Source organism: Podarcis bocagei (assembly GCF_964188305.1).
Source record: "Podarcis bocagei genome assembly, chromosome: Z".
Taxonomy (NCBI): Eukaryota; Metazoa; Chordata; class Lepidosauria; order Squamata; family Lacertidae; genus Podarcis; species Podarcis bocagei.
Genome location: NC_138140.1, coordinates 15,015,588 through 15,037,150, shown reverse-complemented (window position 1 = coordinate 15,037,150; position 21,563 = coordinate 15,015,588). Strand labels below are relative to the sequence as shown.

Sequence of the window (21,563 nt, the reverse complement as noted above, 5' to 3'; positions counted from 1 at the left end):
CTTACATCTTTCTCAACAACAGAGGGCTAAACATTGGATTATATAGAAAAACCATGCATTTAAATATAACCATTATTGTGCGTGGGTGTTTTGTTTGAGGAGGAGACCCAACAGTACATCATAGAATCTTTGCAAACTCCCTTATTTTTCATTATTTTTTTGTAATAACATAATTTATTAATTATTGTTTCCCTTCCCATCCCAAGAACTTGGCAGCAGGCTGTGAATATAGTTTTAAAAATAAAGAAAAAGAATCAGGTAACATCATCATCAATAATTGTTTCCCAACCCAAGAACTTGGGATTGGTAACAATTGTTTGTTTGTTTGTTTCTATTTCAGTGTATATATATTCATTAAAACCCACTGACTCCAATCCTGTCCACCAAAACCCAGTTTAAATGAAGAATTTTCACACTGCTTCCAGAATAGCCTTGAGATTGGGCCAGGTCTCAGTGTGACAGGAATTTCAAAGTAGAGGGGCTGCTGCCACAAGCCACCCCGGACCCCCTATGATCCTGGCCTGGTTTTGCATCTAGGTTGTCTCTCTGTAAAGTTTGCAGTCCTAAAGTATTGTTTTCCTCCAGTACAAGGGCACATAAGTATTGTAATATATGAAGATGTATTCCTGTCATTAATCTCTGTGAATAGGTGTGTGGAATGAATGCATGTATGAGTCAAGTACAGAATATTGACAGTATCTGCTCAAGGACAGGTGATGGGCAGTTCCAGGGTCAGCCTATTGAATTGGTATCCTGTATGGGTGAATTGTGAAATTGCAGAGACTTCCGGGTTGGCGCGATCGGGAAATGGCGGATTCCCTCCGAGCTCCGGAGGGAATCGGCTCAGCGGTGGATGGGTCTTTGCCGTGCCGGCGACACGGGGACCCTTAAAAACCGCAGGTGCGGAAGCCTGCGGACTGAAGACTCGGCGGGTGCCTTAAGCGCCCCCCCTGATTCGCAATGAGCCTTTTTAAAGGCTACGGAGGGGATACAGGGGACGGCGTGGCACTGAGAGTCGACCGCTACCGCCGCTGAGCGAAGCCGCGAGCCATAACCGGAGAGCGCTGACTTCCTTCCTTGAAATTCGGACTGAAAAAAGAACCCGTGAGTAATTTGGAACTGAACTTTAAAACTTTTACCTTTTGAATTTGAGACGACCGGGGGGTGTGCTAAAAGGAAGTCCCCACACCCCCCCTTGCAGACGATCCAGAGCAAAGAAATAAGAACTAAGCTGGAGTGCCTACCCTGTAAAGGGTGAGTCTTAAAAAGTCAGTAACTTCCAAGATTTAGAAAGGTAAATTTGAGCAGGAGAGTGGAGTGTTGGAAGAGTCTTTGTTTTGTGGTAAACAACCCTCCCTCCCGGGCCCGGGAGCGACCTGATTTGGAGCCTGTATAGAGGAGCAGAATTTGACAGCTGTCAAAAGCTGTCAAATGGACTATTAATAGTGAAAAAAATTGCTGTTTAAGACCTCTCCGGATTAAAAGGAGTTACAATTGAACTAAAATTTTGAGAAACAAAGAAACAATAATAGGACAGAGGATTGTTGGAGAAAAGGTTACTCAGTAACCAGATTCCCTCTAGGGGGAATTCTGTGGAATTACAATGGCTGTGGGTGGAAAGATACTGAGAGAAATCGAAAGAATGTTCTCACTGGTGGGAACCCTACAGGAGCAGACTACAGCTATGAGTAAACAATTGACGACCTTGGATTTGGAAACAAGTAGTTCTGCTGAAAGTAATGAGGGCCTGAGTGAGAAAGAACCCACAGCTGAATTTGAAACAATAAACAAAGAAGAGGAGAAGACAAAACAAGAAAGAGAACAAGTTATCTGGGAAAGTACTAACCAGAAGCCGGCATCTGGAGAACACAAGCAAGGAGACTATTGGATTAAATCCACTTTAAGCCTACGAAAGATACAGAAGATGAAAGTGGAGGCCCTGGGACTTTATGGAATTCAGGAGCTCGAAATAAAGAAGTACAATTGGGGCCTCCACATAGACTTTGATTTTGACTATCAGCAAGACTTAGGCCTTGTGGAAATTCCTCAGCAGTTGCCTTTAAATATGGGAAGAGACTATGGACTGATTGGATTGATTGTTAAGGAAATCTTTCGAGACTCGATGATAGACAAAAAGGACTACCAACAAAACCGGCGGAGAGGGACTAAAAGAGAATTGAGAGCCTCGGATATCCGGAATCCAGGCTAAAAACTGTTAATTTGGACATGTCTTGGGAAAGGACGCAAAGCGGGGAGGGGAGGGAGGGAAGTATCAAATTTAAACAACACTCAAGACCAGGGGGTTTAGTATTAAGAAAATTATGTAAGAAAAAAATGAGAAATCGAGGGAAGAGAATTGGGGTCCAACTTAGGGAAAATTTATTTTTGTTTATTATAAAAGGACTAACATTAAGATGGAAGAAATGCCAACTTGCTGACATAAGTTTGGGAATAGGGATGCAGGGGAGGGTGTGGGGGGAAGTCAAGGACTAGGGTTAGAAAATAAGATTTTCGGGAACTATCCATGTTTGTTGTTTTTTATGTTTGTTTGGGTGTGTTGTTTGTGTTTATATAAAATGTGAAAACCCAATAAAAATATTTAAAAAAAAAAAAAGAATTGTGAAATTGCAGCAACTGGGTTTTTTAAATTTTTCAAAGGTGGTTAACCAAAAGGTTGGTGGTTCAAGCCCATCCAGGGATGTCTGAGGGCAGAATTCATGCATTGCAGGGGGGTGGACTTAGATGACCCTCAGGGGCCCCATCCAGCTCTTCAATTCTGTGATTCTAATTTTTATTGATTGCAGCCAATGGCCATTACAATATAAACATAAAACACACACAGTAAGCCCACAACTTGCACTCAGTTTATTTACACGTTCACAATTTTACACAGGGAGTGTGTGGGGAGTAAATAAACGATGATGATGAGCCAGGGAAACCCTCCACTCTCTATTTATTTAATTATTTCCCATATCCTTACACCCAGTGAATTTTTCTCACTTACCAGGGGTTGGGAAGGTTGCAGAAGGGAAGCTGTCAGAGCTCTCTCACAATCTTCCCAGACCCCAGTTAGCAGCACTCCAATACCACACAGGGGGGCAGTTCTGGGGGTTCCTGACTTTGCATGATCTTGCGTTTGTCCATGAATTCCCACAACTGAACCCTCTCATAAGGGGCAAGCCCACTGTATATGTAAAACATAGGGTAGCAGTCATTGGCCCAGTAAGACAAGGAGAAATACTAAGAATACAAATAGACAGGTTTCAAAACATTCATTTAATTTAGTTTGGTGATTCTAAATTTAACTCAGAGCAGTGAACCGGATAGTAATCATAGGCATCAAATAAATAATATATATATGTGTTAAATTTTATGTCAGGTTGTTTTTAATGTTTAATTTTATCTGTATTTTTAAAATGAAAATTATATAATGTTTTATGTAAACAGAGTACTAGTTGCTTGTACTCTTTTTGTTTAAGCAGTATCTAAATGTTATTAAATAGGCATCGACTTGATCCACACATGTGGTGGCAGTACTCTCTGCAATCAGGTATTTCCTACGCTATCATGATTTTGGAATTTTATGAAACATGTATGCTTCTGAAATCTATTTCCAGCACAGAAATGGAGACAAGCATGATCAGAGGAAACACCAATTAAGAATCCCAGCTTAGTATTGTGTAAACCAGGAATCTTGGTTTACAAGAAGCAATGCTTACATGTTAAACAAAACAATATTCAACTATCAAATAAAATCAATCCTTTTTAATCAGCCTATCACTGTAAATACCTTGCAGGAAAAACCTCTGCACCTGACCTTCTAAAGTTTGTCAGTAGGGACTGTGATACCTGCAGTTTTCAGCCAATTGTGTCAAAAAGAGCAAAGGTAATAGCCATTTATTTATTTCCCCATGATAGCCCATGGAGCAGCACAAAACTTCAATTCTCCTGAATTGCAGTTCTGATTTGGACATGAGGCAGGCAGCTTCCAAAATATTCCAAGCTGAATTGAGCCAGGTTCCAAAGTGCCAGACTCAGTTCCAAATGGATTCTTGTGCGTTATGGATCTCTTAAAGGAGTTTTCTGCTTCCCAGAGCTGCACTAATCCAAAATGTTCATCTTTGCAACTCTCCTTCTCAGTAAAACTTAAATCCAAGGAAGAAGAAGTTTGGCTTTTTTTTAAAAAAAAATGATATTTATTAAAAGTTTAACAATTACAGAAAAAAGAAAAAAGGAAAACAACACAAAATTTAACAAGACATACATTACAATACATAAAAAGGAAACCATAAACAATAACACTAAAAATCCAATATTCCATATCTTTATCTTTCATTTACTTGTTTCATCGACCTCCTCACACCTCCCTTTTTGTATTCTAGTTCAATTAATTGTTTCAGCAAATTCTTTCCATCTTTCTCAGTTTTTGTTCTATAATTTATCTTAACAGTCTAACCTATTTATTAACTCAGCAAATCCTTTCCATCTTTAACTGTATTCTATCATTAAATTACCTTAATTTATTTTAACCTTATCTTACCATAAAAAGCCTTAAAACTTAATACTTATTTATACATAACTCCTTATATCATTTCTACTAAAGCCAAGTAGTTTCATTCCAACATTTTTCCTAACACTCATTAATTTTACACTAATTCTCAAAATGAATTTTTAAAAACTTTCTTCCAATCTTCATCCATCGTCTCTTCTTCCTAGTCTTGGGTTATGTCAGTCCTTTCTATCCATTCCATCTAGTCCATCAACCTGGTGATCTTCTGTCCGAGGCTCTTAAGTCTTTCCCATGTCCCTTCTGCAGATCTTCTTCTTGTTTATACCTGCACTTTACTTCGTCTTTTGCTGATCTTATTCTTAATTTCCTTCCTTTCTCATTGAGGAGTAGGTCTCGGGGAGACTCCAACCTAACCATGTCTCCATCCCCCCTCGGCAGGTCAGTCCATTCTCCGCAGTCAGCACTGTAATCCAAAAAATATTTATAGGCATGTTTCAAAGTCCCTCCAAAGTTAAGAACCCCCACAACTCCAGACTCCCCCTGGCCCAAAACCATGAAGAAGTTTGGCTTAGATGGCAAAATAATGTTTAAAATGAACAGCAATTGTGGGACTATGCTAATAAGTGAAAGCGAGAAGTATTACAGGATGTCAGTCATATAACATCACAGATAAATGTTGGAGAGGAGAATGAAACCTCCCCATGGGACATATATACTAATGAAATCTTTTCAGTCTGGTTATTTTTTATCCTTTTGTCAGAGAAAATGTGTATTTGAAAGTTTTAATTTGAGGAGCACTAGTGTGAAGTTCCTACTCTAAGTCAGGTTGGGGTTTTTCCTCATCATTTTGCAGCACTCAACATCACACTGTTTGGTGCTACTTCTGTGAGGTTCAGGGTGTTCCCACCCCTTCCTCCTCTTTCTGTTTGGAGCCCACTTTGATCTGTGTTCGAAATGCTTTCTCTCTCTCCCCCCCCCCCATTTGCTTCTGGTACCAATCACCTGCTTTTTCATTGAGAAAACATTATTAGTATTCCAGCAGTGCTGGGATGGCTTTTATCTCCCAGCGGAATCTCATTAGCTCTGCATTACAATAGGAACAGCATATGTCTGCTATGCCCAAGTAGCCAGTCAGTTTGAATTTGTTAATGGCAACACTTTATTTTTCCCCACAGCAAAGTTTTCCCCACATCTTCAATGCTAATAATACCCCCAAAAAGCAACTTTGTTGTGGAAGCGTTAAAAAGAAAAAAGAAAACACCACAAAATCAATTCGTTGGAGGTTGAAATGTAGCAGAAGGAGAGCTGTTGCTAACGGTTTGCTTTTATGTGTGCCTGTTACGTAACTAGGAATCTAAGCATGCTGTGTGAAGGGGAAAACTAGGGCATGATAGATAGCTTGCAAGTTAGAATGGGAATAAGCTAATTACTGGCAGTTGGAAGAAAGACAGTGTGCAATTATACTGTGGCTTTTTAAGACTTTTTATTGTGCGTGTCTGAATATACCAGCTTTTTTCAACCTGGCGCCCTTCAGGTGCTTTGAACTACAACTCCATCATCTGGATCCATTCAAAGCACCCTGGAGGGCACCAGGTTGTGGAAAGGCTAGCATACATGTTAGAGGTAGTATACATTTTGTGGATGAGGTGGGTCTTGTTGATCTCATCTAACTTCTATAGCAATGGAGGGAAACTTATGTAGGAAATGCTAAATCAGGAGCTGAGCACAAGAGCCCACTCCCCTCCCAGAGTTTCCAGAAACCAGTATTCAGAAGGATTACTGCTTCTATCCACGGAGGCAGAGCATAGCCATCATTTCTAGTGGCCACTAATGGCCTTCTCCGTGGATTTGTCTAATCCATTTTTAAGGTCCTCTAGGTTGGTGGCCATCATTGCTTCCTGTAGGAGCGAATGCCATAGTTTTAACTATGCACTCTGTGAATATGTCCTTTCTTTTATCTGTCCTGAATCTTCAGCTTTATTGAGTGTCCACAAGTTTTAGTATTGTGAGAGAGGGAGAAAAACTTTTCTCTACCCACTTTCTCCATGCCATGCATACTTTTATCAATTTGTTATGCAAGTTTCATCCCAGTAAAACCATTAGGAGGGTTAATTGTCCCAAGCCCAGTGGGTGGCTACCTCACCACCTCTGTTTCTTTAAGATATCCATGCCTCAGCTTTTGGGGTATAACCCTGACAAGGCAGCTCACAACAATGAATAAATACAATACATTCTGGCATTGCAAACCTGCTCTCCCTCCTCTCCTATTTCTTTGAGAGATTGGTGGTGACTTGCACCTATCCCTGCATGGCATCAAGTCCATCCTGATCGAGGCCAGGCCATAAGTGCTGTAGTGCAGTAGCAGTCGGTCATCCAAGATACTCCCGCCTCCCTTGCTAGCATATAGAGGGGTAGATGACACAACAAAGTAGAGACAGAAATCGCCTTTGCCACAGCATGATCACAGCATGGAGGAGAGACATAGTTTAGCGGTAGAATATCTGCTGTGCATGCAGAAAGTCCTAGGTTCAATCCCCATTGGCATCTCCAGGTACGGCTGTGAACGTCCCCTGCCTGAAACTTTGGAGAGCTGCTCCCAGTCAGTATAGGCAGTACTAAGTAGACCAATGATCTGTTCAGTACAAGGCAGCTTCATATATATATATGCTTTTTATTAGTTTTCTTGCTTAACAAACACACCCAAGAAATTAACAAAAATGATAAAATAATAACAACAAAAACAAAACGTACATCCATAAATCCATACGTTCTTACAAAACGGTACCTATTTATCTACTTGCACTTAGGGGTGCTTTCGAACTGCTAGGTGGGCGGGAGCTGGGACCGAAAGACGGGAGCTCACCCCGCCGCGGGGATTCAAACCGCCGACCATATGATCGGCAAGTCCTAGGCACTGAGGTTTTACCCACAGTGCCACCCGCTTTCCCCTTAGTACTACTTAATTGTGCTAACAACAATGTTGGAATCGCTCTGGTACTCCTAATTTTAGGAACTTTGTTGGGGGTTTTTTAAATAAGAAACTGAGTCATTAGTCCTGGGGACACAAATAGTTACATAGATTTTATGCTATGAGCTAGGTTAGGAGTGCATCTTTTTGAGCTTCCTTTCCTTTTTGTTTTTAAAATCGCAGCCGTGTATGAAAGGAAGGACCATAGCTTAGTTTAAGAGCATTTGCTTTGCATGCAAAAAGTCCCAAGTTCCATCTCCAGCTTCTTAAGTTGGGCTGGAAAAGACCCCTGTCTAGAAAACCAGTGCCTGTTAGTGCAGACCAGGGATGAGGCAGCTGCGGCCCTCCCGGGTGTTGCTTGGATTACAGCTCACATCTTCCCAGATCATTGGCCATGGTGACGGAGGCTGATGGGAGGTTCCCCTTCCCTCTTGTAGATGACACTGAGATAGATGGACCAAAGAGCAGGCTTTGTATAAGGCAGGTTGCTAGGTAACATTGGTTGATGCTGAAATGCCCAAGCCTCCCTATGCATTTTGTATCTGAGCTGCTGTAGCTTAGTGGGTAATCGTTTAAGCTGTGAACTTGCCATATGGCTTTCCTTATCCCAATCCCACCTCCACATCTGAAACATGGGAATGATAATACTAGCTTATTGTATTGGGTTAGGTGGTTCTGAATGATTGCTGACCTTTTACATTAAGTGCCTCATGTATTTGAAATTTGCTTGTTTCTGAAAATTATTGTTTTCCCGTGGCTTCTAGAGTGCATTCTACACCCAGGGATGGCACCTTCCTCTGATCTGGATTAGCCAGGATCCACACCAATCTCATTCTCTACAGAGGAAGGGGCCATCCCACCCTCCAGGCCAGCCCTACCTGTGACTGGAGGTCTCTTGGTAATCCAAAAGAGCCCAGTTGGTGTCACTATTTTTTGGTGGTGGAGAGGGGTTGCTTCTTTTGTCCCCTTGTGTATTTTGCCTTCTGTGTTTTTGATGTGCCTTGGTTCTCCATTCATTGTTGCTTTCTAGTCTGTGTTACCTTTGATCATGTAGATATTTGTGTTCAAGGGGGTAGGGTTTCCCAGTTCCCCCTTCCATCTGCAACCCCACATGCTACATCATCCTAAGTCTTTCTAGAAAATCCAGTAAACCTCAAGAATGACTTTTTGCGCATACAGACCACTGGCTGTAGCAGAACGGTGGGGCACAGGAAAGCCCAATACTGTGAACTTTTATTATTCATTAATATTTTGAAATAATATCCCCTGTCCCACCACCTAGCTATTTGACACTAAAATACTTTGGATACCTGAAGTCATGCTTTACTTCATTGTGACTGCTTCTGTTAGACAAGCCAAGAGAAGGGCCAAGTGGAAGATACATGGAAGGAGTTGTACGTTGTCAAAACATCACTGACAAGTCTTCCTCTCTCCCTCCCTCCCTCCCTCTCCCCTTTCTTGTCACCTCCAGGTAACTGACCATGCTACTACTGCCTTACTGCATTACCAGTTGCCTCAAATGCCGGATGTGGTGGTCAGGTCATTTATGGTAAGTTTGATACAAACTCTCTCAACTGGCATAACTTTGCAGTGTAGTTAATAATGGCATGTGGGGTTTTTATGAAAGTCTTGAAAGGCTGTTTTGGCCAAGGCAAGAGTCTGTATCACAAAAGGGAAGCAGCATTGTCTGTTGTTCATCCCCACCCCAGGAAACTGTTGGAAGATTTTGGAAATCTGGACAGGGAGCATACTGGAAACTACAGCCATTGGTGTTTACCAGAGCATGTCTGAAAGTGTATTGGTGGAGCTGTTCAACAATATAATGGGGAGAGAAAACAAGAAGCACAAGCTAATCCTGGCTAGAGCAATTACAGAGTGATGCCTTTTGCCCTTCAAAAAGTCCTAGTGTATCTGCTGAAGAATCCTACCCTGGATCCTGTGTCACCTCATTGTATTAATTTACAAGGCCCTTAACAATACCTCAGAGACCACCTGAACCTTTATATCCCATGTAATCACTGAGGTATTTGGAGGACCCACTGTTAGTGGTCCCTCATGGCTCGGATGCACCTTTCATATACACCAGGAGCCAGGCATTCAGTATTGTGAGCCCAAGTCTGTGGAACTCCCTCCCACTTGAGATCAGCAGGCCCCTTTCCTGCTGAACTTCATACGCTTGACAAAGGTTTAGTTATTCCAGCCGTGTTTATAGCTTTAACTCACTTTTAGTCTTATTGCCTTGGGTTCCTGTGCATCTCTTAAGAGACCACTGTGATTAAGTGGTACACAAGATGTTGAAATAAATTAGTAAAAACATATAATAAATGGCAAAACTCACTGAGCATCTGACTAGCTAAGCTCCATGTGAATGATGTGCCTTCCTCAGTGTGCCTTCCTTTGAAGCGTCCATTAACTACCAGTGCACTTTTGACGAGCAGCAGCCAATCATGGCAACTCAGTTCCCCCACTGCAGCACGCACCTGAAAATTATTGTGCAGAAACTGTGTGGGACACATTTGTCTGAGCCATAAGGTTTGCTGTATTGATTCACTAAAGCAGTTCTGATAACTTTTAACAAATCAACGTCAGGATGTTCACCCCAAGTGCCAATAGCAGTAGGCATTTCGCATATCAGGTGTGCAATCCAGTTGACAGGATGTGGTGAAGTCTTAATTGTCCAGACAAGAATAAAGGACTTCCTTTTTAACCTCCTTTTCCTTCCAGCAAATGTTTTAAGCACACAGTTTGACCTGATTTTCCTTTTTTAAAAAAAAAGAATTTCAATATGGTTAAATAATGATAACCAAATCCAATGAAGCCGGTGTAATCAGCAATTGCCTTGTGCCCTTGTGTTCACTACTGGCCCTGTCTTCACTTCTGCAGCCAGAGAAGGCCTTAAAGAAAGTTATTGATAGGCCACTATATGCAAACCGAGAGAGAGAGAGAGAGAGAGAGAGAGAGAGAGAGAGAGAACGTTGGATGAAGAGAGAAGGGTTCGTTTCAATAAATGGAGCCAGTCCCTGCTTCAGAGAACAGTTTTCTCTTATTGACATAATTCAATAGGATTTCAGATGACAAGATTCATGAGCATCCTTCATAGCACAAATCTGTCTGTCTTGGAGGCTTTCTTTCTTCTTCTATAGCTGCATGTCTCCTTGAGCTTCAAATTAAGTTATATAATGTTGCTTCTTACTTAGGGCCATGGGGATGACCTACTTCGGGGGCAAAACCTTCCCCTGGAAACACCTTGCTCAGCATTTGATTTCCTTTGCCCTCCTCCTTCCCCACCTAGTTTGCTGTCTCCTAAGGCCTGAGGGCAGAAAGTGTAGTTTTAAAAATACAGTCTAACCATTTTTTTAAAAAGCAGCTGAAGTAGAAAATGTTACTGCCTCCTTGACCTTGACCGTCCAACTTAAGGCCAGGCTGGGTGGAGGAAGAGCACATCCTGTGCACATAGAAGACAGGGTGGGGACTGGCTCTGTTGTTACTGTTTTCGTAGAGGAGATATTTTGCATGCTTTTAATATTTACTGTTATAAACATTTTCTTGTTAGCAAACATTTGCATGATGAGTGTGGCACTCCTTGCCTGAAGAAGTAGAAGGAAAATAAACATTGCATAATTTAATTTGCTGAAATGTTTGGGATTTTTTCCCCCACACACACATGGCAGGCAGTTCTCATTAAACAAATGCTCCATCCTTGTCTAATGGAGAGCTGATTTAGAGATCTGCTGGCCAGATATCTAGGAAATAGATGGAAAATCTGTGACACTTTGGACGCTGCTGGACTTCCACCTTCCCTGACCCTGAAGCCAATGAGAATTGGGTTCCACATCTGGAAGGCCCCAGGCCTCCCCATGTTGGGTTTGCGGGACAAGGCTGTATTCCTGCAGAGTGTGTCAGGTCTCCCATAATGGTGTCCCAGACTGAAATACGGGAAGCTGCTGAGTCACACCATTGGTCTGTCTAGTTCAGTATTGTCTATACTGACTGGCGGGGTCTCTCCAAATCCTACCTGGATATGCCATTGAGTATTGAATCTGGGACATTCTCCATGCAAAGCAGATGATCTAATACCAAGCTATGGCCTTTCCCTATATACTCTGCAGTCTAGAATATATTATTTGTATGCATAAAAGTTTATATTTAACAATCTCTTGGCTTTTGTTTTTGTCTGTCCTTTCAAGGGGCCACTGTATGTATCTTCATTTTCCTTAAGTAGATGCAACTAAACTTCAGTCTGCCCACCTGCAAGTAGGCATTTGGGGTCAATAAAGTAAAAAGTATATCTGTAGAGATAAGGCTATGAACCAGATGCTTTGCATACAGAATGGCCTTTATTATCCAGCATAACCAGCTGGAAGTGCAGAAAATACTCCTGCCTGAAACATAGTGGGTGGGGGCACAGCTGCCAGTTTTTGTCGGCCAGTCTTCCTACCCTGGTGCTGTTGGACTCCAATTCCCATCAGCCCTGGCCAGTATCACCAATGCTCAGGGATGGTGGGAGTTGTAGTCAAACAACATTTGGAGGGCTGCAGGTTCCCTGTGACAATAGTGAAACATACAGACCAATAATGTGATTCAGCATTAGGCAGCTTCATGCATTTCTGTTCCCATCTCTGCCCCGGGAGTTGCAGAAACTGGTGTGCTTTTTATCACTGCAGCTAAAATGGACCTGATCATATTTATTTATTTATTAAATTTATTATACCCTGCTTTTCCTCCCTAAGGAGCCCAGGATGGCAAATACATGAGTGATAAACAGTTTAATCATCTAAAAACATCTGCAGTACAGAAACAGACTGGGAAATACCTGTATTTAAAATGGTTGTTGAAAGAGGATGGTTTTCATTAGGCGCCAAAGACAACAGAAATGGCATATATCATATTATATATTTCCCCAACATAAGCAGCGCTGCCAAACAGACCTGCCCTAAAATTGGCAACTCTTCCTTCTTTCCCAGATTCCTGCCTAGTCATGGCCTTCTTTCTGAACAAGATTTAAATCCATGTTTGCCATGAACAAAATATATCTGCATATATTCTTGCTGAGACTTAAAGCACATGTTTGAAAGGATAGCTGTGAAACTGGTTTTCGAAATGTTTCTGTATGATTTCACATTTCTGAAGCATGTGGCTCTTGGATAGATGGATGCAAGAGGCAGACTCTAGCATCTCATAATGAAAAGGTCACTTTTTATGAGCTGAATGGTCAAGCTGAATTTGATTTTGGTCTAGCTGCAAGGAAGTCCAGGCTGTCCATGGTGACCCTTTAGTTACAAATACCTGCTTGTCACTGCAGGAATTTCTGTTTATGTTGTTGCTTATTGAGAGAGGACAGGCATTCCAATAAAGCATACTATCAGCTATACTGTGACCTTGTGGGTTTTTGGTATACTTCCTTCTAAAGTCTGCCTCTCTCTGGGCTCAAGCCAAGATACATTTCCCATCCTCTGCATCATTGGTCTTGACAGAAGTGATGACATTGGGAGTGTCCGTATTAAGTTTCCTCCCTTCTTTCTTTTTCTTTCCGACTTTTTAAGACCTGGTTAAGAAGTTACATAAAGCTGTTCCAGGCTCCATGCCAGCGCTGCGGAAGGTTTCTGCAAGATGGTCTACCACCCACATGGCGGGACTTTCGGACACTGGAGGCGTTCCATGACACCTGTAGGCAGTAGCACAACCTGGAGGCTGACGGAAGTCTGTGGAGGAAACAGACTCAGAAGTTGGGTCCCATGAAACACCTCTTTATTGTTTTTCCAAATATCTGTATGGACAACTCACAACTTAGTTTGTATAAATTCAGCTTTATGCACTTGGCTGGGGGGGCGGGGATGTAAAAATAAACACAGGGTAGGTGTTGGGGCCTGGAAGAATCGGCAGTCTCACCCATCATTACACTCAGAGGAGCATTTGGAGGTGCAGAGAGAGAGAGAATAATGGCCTTTGTAGTGGCCTAAATTATTGGCAAATAATTTAGAATTTTGATTTCCTTTCTCATATTTATTTTTGTTTCAGATACAGCAGACTTTTTGTTATTTGTTGAATTTCTATAGTTTCCGATTTGTGACATGTAACTTTGATTTGTTTCCTAATTTTTATAGAACCAGTTGGTTTATGGTGCTGTTCTAATTTTTTCAATACAATATGTAAAGATGTTGCTGTTTGTTTATATTGTTTACATATCTTATTCTTTCCTGCCATACTGCTGCTTTCATAGAACCACGCATCATTTATTCTGGTAAATCTATATCTGCAATAGGTTCAAAATGTTCTGAGATGGTTGTGGAGATGGCTTTGACAGCTAATTGGCTGGTTAGTAATGTAGTGTCAAAATGCCATGATTGTGCGGTTTCATGCATGTTTAAGATAGGAATAGTAGACTAGACTGGAGAAGGCTCAGGTCACCAGGAAGGTGCCGATTTTTGCTTCTTGAATTTAAGTGAAGTGGAGATAAGTATATAATCTGTTCCAGCCTCCTGCCCCCCATGCCTTTGTGAGTAGGAACTAGAATCCTTTTCTTTATCCTTCCACTGTTCTTGTGAGAAGCGCAGGCTTTGAACAGAGCCTCCCCTCCTGCCTCAGTAGAGCCTCTGACCCCAGTCCCAGAAAGCTCTGCTTCTCCTTCGCTCTGGTCCAGCCAGCCGCTTTTAATGACTGATGTTTTAATGTATTTTTAATCTTTTATTGGAAGCCGCCCAGAGGGGCTGGGGAAACCCAGCCAGATGGGCGGGCTAGAAATAATTTTTTATTATTATATTATTATTAAACCACCGTACATCAATCAAATCATATTTCTTAAGAAATTTTTAAAGAAAATTAGTTTTTGATTTTGTTTTCTTAACAGTTATTCATAATGGTGTAGATCTGTCCCAATCAGGATCAGCAGCTCAGTTCAGGTCTCTAACTAGGGTTGCTTAATCCACCTTCTGCAAAATTTTGAAACTGTTTTAAGTGTGGAGGTCAAAATTAACTGAATTTTATTTGGGGCATACATAGAAGCTAATGTGAAAGTTAGAGGATCTGCATTCCCTTTAAGAAAAATAAAACAGTTCTCTGTTTCTCTTTTAATTTGTTTGCAGAAAAAGGGGAAAGATTTTGAAATAAAATCTGAAATCCATCTTCTCTTCATTTGGTTGCCCAACCATTTACAATTCAGGATAAAAACTTTTACAGGGTCAGACATATAAAAATATGTACCTGAAAATGAGATACATTCTGCATCACTATGTAAATAAATATCAAAATTAAACATATAGTAAAAAGATTACCCAACTCCAGATGACAAGCTCATAAATATCGCCTCCAATATACTTGTGTCCCACCAAGGTTCCAAACATGCTAGGAATTAAAAACAGAGAACATTAACAATGAACAATACATAAATTAAAGCAGAATTCCATCATAATCATAGAATTCTGTAACACTTATTATAAGTTATTACTTATTATAAGTTAAGCCCCCCTTTTCTCTGACAGTTTTCATAAATTTGTTTGTAATGAAAATTTTGTCAAGACAATGTCACGAGAAAATGCTGCAATTTTTTTGGTTTAGGAATTAGCGTGCAATAAGTTCTTTTTGTGTTAGAGCAGACATGTTTCACGGGTCAATTGCAATTGACCGGTTGATCATGGGATGGGTTTTGGTCGATCGCATCATGGCTCATAGGAATTGAAAGAGACAATGCCAGCCGGGAGGGCAGTGCGCAGGGAAGCCGTGGAGCCCATGCCACCCTCGTCGCCTCCGCCCGCTGCCCTCTGCCATGGCCACTAAGCGCCCTAATGCTCGCTTGACTGTGGCTGGAGCGAATCCACATGGCCGGTCAAGGCTTGGCTTAGCTGGGCTTGCTCACCGCCGCAGCAGGTGCTCTGGCTGGCGCTGGCGCTGCCTCCGCCTGCACGCGGCCATCTCAAGCACCTCCTTCCTGCTCCAGGTGCTACTGATTTTCCATGCCGGCGAGCAGCTGCTTCAGTGCTCCCTTCTCCACTCCGCTGCTCTCTCCACGCCCCGCTCCGGCTGCCAGCTTTGCCCGACACCCATCCAGCTGGCCGGCCCAAGAAAGGTGCAAGGCACTTGCCTCTGCCCTCAGAAAGCCAGCCCCAGGCAGGGAGGTGGGGGGCGGCAATGAGGCGTGCAGACTCCGCACAGAGGGAGAGAGTTGTGGGAAGGGCGGTGCACAGAGAGAAGCAACGATGCCCCTCCTCCCTCTCCGCCCTCTTGCTGGTTCTCGTGGAAAGAAAAGGCCGGGTCCCCCACCCCACCCCCTCCCGCCTAGTTCCTCTGGAACTGATCTAAATCTTTAATTCTGGTGTCTCCCCCTTATTTTCCCAAACATCCACACAGTCAGATCATCCACACAGATATCATAGAAGAGTTTGGATTTTTTTCTGAGTTTTTCACACCCAGTCCCATAGTTTAGGTTGCAATTATTTCTATTCTTTGTGTCTTCAGGATAATTTTTCTAGTTAATTTTAATAGTGTCAAAGGCTTTTTGCCACTCTGCAAGTAAGGCAGTATGTGGATTTTGTACTTTGACATTAGTGCCTCCACACTGTTGGAGAAGCAACATCTCCTAGTACAGATTTCCTTCGCTTGGCAGCCATTTTGTGTATAGTGGAACCTTGGGTTACATACACTTCAGGTTACATACGCTTCAGGTTACACACTCCGCTAACCCAGAAATAGTACCTCGGGTTAAGAACTTTGATTCAGGATAAGAACAGAAATCGGGCTCCGGCAGCGCTGCAGCAGCAGGAGGCCCCATTAACTAAAGTGATGCTTCAGGTTAAGAACAGTTTCAGGTTAAGAACAGACCTCCGGAACGAATTAAGTACTTAACCCGAGGTACCACTGTACTTTGTTCCCACTCTGTTTTTATTTCTAAGATTGTAACAAGCCAGAAAATGAAGACTCACAGTTCTGGGGGATGTTGTTTGCTGCTTCCTTTTGCAAGATCAAATATATCTTTAGAAATATTTAAAGTTTAGTTTAATCCATTGAAATCAGTTGTAAAGACTTTGTAGGGTCAGAACTGTTCCTTCAAGGTGCTTTTTGGCTCTGCTCATGAATGACCCGCCATGATGATACTGTTTGTGGTCATCATCTAAAGCTTTGAGCTTTCAGGACTGAAACTTTGGGATCAATCACTGTCGTCATGATTTCCAGATGCCTGCACAGATGGACTGTGTAGGTTTTGTCAATAAATTACTCATATTTTTATGTGAATTAAAGTTGGCTTTCAACTTCTGTTTTGGCTTCTGTTTTCCTTTTTGCCTGTCGCCCTCTTTGAAGAGGGTCGTGGCAGGGGTGCCAACTCGTGCAGGCTGAGCCCTTTGGGGGGCAGTGTTTTTTGGGATGGAGCCCGGCCCCTCCAATGTCCAAAAAATTCAGGGGGCAGATGAGGTTGACCATGGAGCAGATAATGGCACAGCTTCAGTGGCTGGCTCCTCATCCTCCTCCTGCCACAGAGGAGAAGGAGGATCAAAGCAACCCCCCACCAGTGGCGGCAGCAGGGGGAGGAGGAGGAGGATATGCTGACCAGGGGTAGCAGATCCATCTTCCAAAGAATGCATTGCCAGCTACCACTGCCATGGTACGCTCCTTGGAGGGCAGATCTGCTACCTCCTCAGCAGCCCATGCCACCTCTACAGCAGCCTCTTAGCAAGTAGGAAATGTCTTCAGGGAATGGTCAGGGTGGTTGCAGGGAGGTTGGTGTTCCATTTCACAGGAATTCAGATGTCATTTTTGAAACGGAAAGCTGCTCTCCTTGACTTACAATCCAGATGTGGGAACCCTCTCAAAGCCCTGTTGGCAGAGATAGGTAAATTTTAATTGGAACCCCTTCCCGTTGCAGTGAGAGGCTCCAGCAAAGAATCTTCCTGCCTTTCAGATTTCATCCTGAGAGATTCTAGCTTCCAACCTTTTCAATTCATTCTGTTTAACTAGATCAAAAGCCCAGGCATGCAACGCTCGAGGCATAATAAAAGTACAAGGTGGGGGCAGCAAGCAAAGGTTATTGGAAAAAAATCGTTCCAAGCAGCCCTTGCCAAAAAGTGTTGCTTTTTCTTTTTTAAGGAAACGAACGAAGAGAAACTACACATCTTAATAATATGTATCCACCGAGAAACAGTTGGCCTTCTGCCATCATTGGCTATTTAGAGGAGGTCAGCCCATTTTTCACATTCCCGTTTCATTAAAGCATGGAAAGCGTGGACCTTGCCATTGCCTATCTAGTAAACCATAGCTTGGCAAACCAAGAGTTCACAAAGTGCCACAGTGAACCCCCTCTGTGACAGTTGAGACAAAAGACAAATGAAACCTCCCAAAGCAGAAGGCTTGCACTTTGCTCTTGAGCGTTGAGCTTAGCCGCCACATCTCTTCTGAAATGGTGTCTGATTGGGGGTGACTTTGTGGGGACCAGTCCAGGGACAGGGAAATGGGTGCTTAATGCTTTCCTTGCAACTTCCCTCCCCACCTTGGGATCCCAGGCAAAAGGGTGTGTGGAGCATTAACCTGGCGGCACTCACAAGGATCATAGCCCAGGATAGAGCATCAGCATTGCATGGTGAAGGACCCATGTTCAATCCTCAGCATCTCCTGGTACAGTTTTGAATGCCCCCTGCTTGAAGCCATGGAAAGCCACTGCTAGTCATTATAGACCAGCAGTGTGCCCCCTCCCTGTTTGGCCAAATCACACCCATCTGCTCTGTAGGTGGGTCAGGTAAAGATGAGGTAGGGTCAAAGGGAATTTGCAGGCACTGCTTATCAGCTGGTCAGTGGCACCTGAAAAGCCCCTAGAATTCAGAGGTGACTAACCTGAGACCCTCCGGACATTGGAATTCCCAACTCCCATCACCCATGACCTTTGGTCATGCTATCTGGGGTGGTACAAATTGGGAGTCCTTTAAGTAACACCTGGAGAGCCACAGATCAGCAGCTCTTGGGGTAGGTGGACAATGGTTTCACTCCATGCAAGGCAGTTTCCTGTGCTCCTATATGACTCCTGCGTGTCCTGTGTTAGGGGGCTGTGCTATTTCCATTATATGATAAGGGGGAAACCTGTTAAAGTTTACCCAGATACTATCACAGTAAAGCTCCCCCATCTGTTCAGTGTTGGCTCTACTGGTCAGAACACAGGCATAAAATTGATTTTCAGTAGATCTGCATTAAAGGAAGAAATATTTTGGTCTTGTAGACCTTGCAGATATCACAAGTTGCAAAATGCCTTTGTAAGGAAGCTACTTAATTAACTTAAGGCAGGGGTGGTTTGTTTGTTTTTGCAAACTAGGAACCCTCAGCAGGTATACATATTTCTGCTCCTTTCCCACCTCCCCCCCCCCAGCAAGTCTGAGAGTTCCTTTGCTCGCTCACACACACCACAAACCACTTTAATTTCTCTGCTGATATTGGACAAATGTAACAGGCTGGCTTTTTAATTTTCTGCTTTCAGGTCTCCCTTCACCCCTCATGCATTTTTCATACTGACTTTCCGCTCCTTCCCTGCCTGCCCTGTGAACAATATCGATTGGCTGATTAAGCCATCAAGCCACGGCAAACAACTTTTAATTTTCTAACCGGAGGCCTTTAAGTTTGTACTTGTATAGTTGCTGCCCTTTTGGTGTTTTCCATTTGAGCCAAAAAAACAACAACCCCACCCCAAAAACCTAGAAGTCTGAGGATCAACAGAATGTAGAAGTGATAGTGTGCATGATAGAAGTATATAAAATGTATGGATAGAGAGAAGTTTTTGCCCCTCATAATATTTGAACTGGGGGACATCCAATGAAACTGAATGTTGGAAGATGTGGTTCTATGAAAGTGCTTCATAACACAGCTCAGAATTAAACCATGTCATTTGCTCCCACAAGGGACAGTGATGCTAACCAACTTGTGAGACTTTAAAAGAGGATTGGACAAATCCATGGAAGGTAAGGCTAGCAATGACACATGGATATGTTCTCCCTCCATGATCAGAGGCAGTATGCCTCTAAATCATGGGTTGGCAAACTAAGGTATGCGGGCCAAATCAGGCCCAATTGCCTTCTGGATCGTCCTGCAGATGGTCCAGGAATCGCCGTGTGGATCGCCAGCGCACACGTTCTTTCCCTCTCCCTCTCCCTCACACGGCGGCGGCAGCAGCGCCTCCTCCCTCCCTCCTCCTGGCTTCTCCCTGTCCTGCCTAGAGGAGGAAGGGGGCTGGGCTTTGCTGAGCTGCAGTTGGCTGAGCGCAATTTTAAGCAGCCCCTCTCTGGAGCCAGCCCTTCATCGCACCACTCATCGTCCCTCCGCCCCCGCCAGCCCCTGCCGCTCGCAAGACACAGGTAAGCAGCCACCGGGGCTCATGGTGCTCTTGCATAATTTTTTTTCTTCAAAATAGAGTCTGGCCCCCCACAAGGTCTGAGGGACAGTGGACCAGCCCCCTGCTGGAAAAATTTGCTGAACCCTGCTCTAAATAATACCAGTTGCCACTAATCACAAAGGGGAGAGTTGCTGTTGCGCTTGGGTCCTTGCCAGCTTTCCTTTGAGGCACCTGATTGACCACTGAGAGAACAAGCTGCTGGACTAGATGGGCCATTGGCCAGAGCCACCACCCACGTTATTATTATCTTCTCCCTCCACTGTTGGAGGAAGTATGCCTCTAAGTGCCCGTTTGATGGGAATCACGGGGGGCGGAGTGCTGTGCACTCAGGTCCTGCTTGTGGGCTGCCCATAATGGGCTTGACCACTATAAGAACAGGATGCTGGACTTGATGAACCACTGACCTAATCTGGCGGACTCTTATCTTCTTTACTTCTTTATTTATAAAAATGATTATATACTGCCCACTCATATAGAATATAGAGGCAGTGTGCCGCAATATACACAAACAGAATGAAATGCAAGAGAGCATAAAGCTTTGAAAATAATTGTTTAAGCTAAGTGTAATGGTTCTAGGGGTTGCTCGTGCATAAATCGGCACCACCACTGGCTGGGTTACCTGGGTGAACTCTCACTGTCCGGACAGCCATTCACCCGTGGCTGTCTCAATCGCTGGCAGAATCCGTCAGTGGGCGTTTCTTGAACTTCTTCCAACATAAAAGTTCTTTGACGCCTAGTCGCCGCCTACTCTCCCTGCGCGGAAGCCTTCTGCACAAGGAGGGTGTGGGCAGCGGAGGACCAGTGCTCTCCCCGCTGGTCTCCGGTGAAGAGTCATGGAGCCACCTCGCCGATTCCCCCATCTGCCCCCCTTCTCCACTGGTGCTACGCTGATTTCCTTCCCCAGAAGATGGGCTGCTTCTCTCCCTCCCGAGACGCTCTCCGGAATCCCTCTGGAGCCCTCCCTCTCCCTCTGGCTCCGATGGTAGTTCCCTGACACTAAGAGACTGTCTCATCTTGTTTCCTGCTATAAGCAGCTCAATACAGTGGAACCTCCGTTTTCAAGTGTCTTGGAATCCGAACAATTTGGAACCTGAATGCTGGAAACCCGGAAGTAACTGTTTCCATTTTCGAACGCACCTCAAAAGTTGAATGGCTTCCGAGGCGTGTTTCTCCATTTTTTTAAAAGGAATTTGCTGACCGGCCTCTGTTGTCAAATGTTTTGGAAGTCGAACGGTCTTCCGGAACGGATTACGTTCGAAAACCGAGGTTCCACTATAGATCTAGCCTGATACATGAAATTGGGCCTCACTTTAGAGCTGGCACCTTACCTGAGGTACTTTGCTAGAAGCAGGTTCCTTGATCAGAGTGGAAATAAAAGGGAAGACAACCAGGAAAATATCCAAAGTGATGTGGGCTCTTTTGTCGTTTATTTGTTGCATCAAAGATCCAACCTCTCTAAAGGTACAGAAAGGAGAACCCCAGACAAAGTGTGCTCTGCCTTTTAAAGGTTTACATTTCCTGCAAAACGGCAAGAAATCCCACCTTACACACATCAGGGACACGTACGAAAACGTCAAGGATACATCACCAATCTGGGGTGTACAGTAGGTCAGTCAGGTCAAAATTATAATGTGTCAATCAGGACAGTTATGGACTGCAGGTCTTACACTTTTCCAGGTAGAATTTACATGAGGCATTGACTTTCAGAACAATTTCTGCAAGTTGCA

General features: G+C 43.5%; 1 protein-coding gene across 5 annotated transcripts in view; it reads left to right on the top strand.

Moving 5' to 3' along the window:
- MED27 (mediator complex subunit 27) overlaps positions 1 to 16,724 on the top strand; it is a 202,457-nt gene extending 185,733 nt beyond the window's left edge. For 4 of the 5 annotated variants that reach the window (XM_081179241.1, XM_081179243.1, XM_081179242.1 and 1 more), the window contains 2 exons: positions 8,950 to 9,027; positions 13,022 to 16,724. In XM_081179241.1, the coding sequence (XP_081035367.1) occupies positions 8,950 to 9,027; positions 13,022 to 13,156 (213 nt within the window). In that variant the 3' untranslated portion in view covers positions 13,157 to 16,724. The remainder of the gene's footprint in view (positions 1 to 8,949; positions 9,028 to 13,021) is intronic. The other variant, XR_014004073.1, reaches the window with a different exon arrangement.
- The last annotated feature ends 4,839 nt before the right edge of the window (positions 16,725 to 21,563 follow it).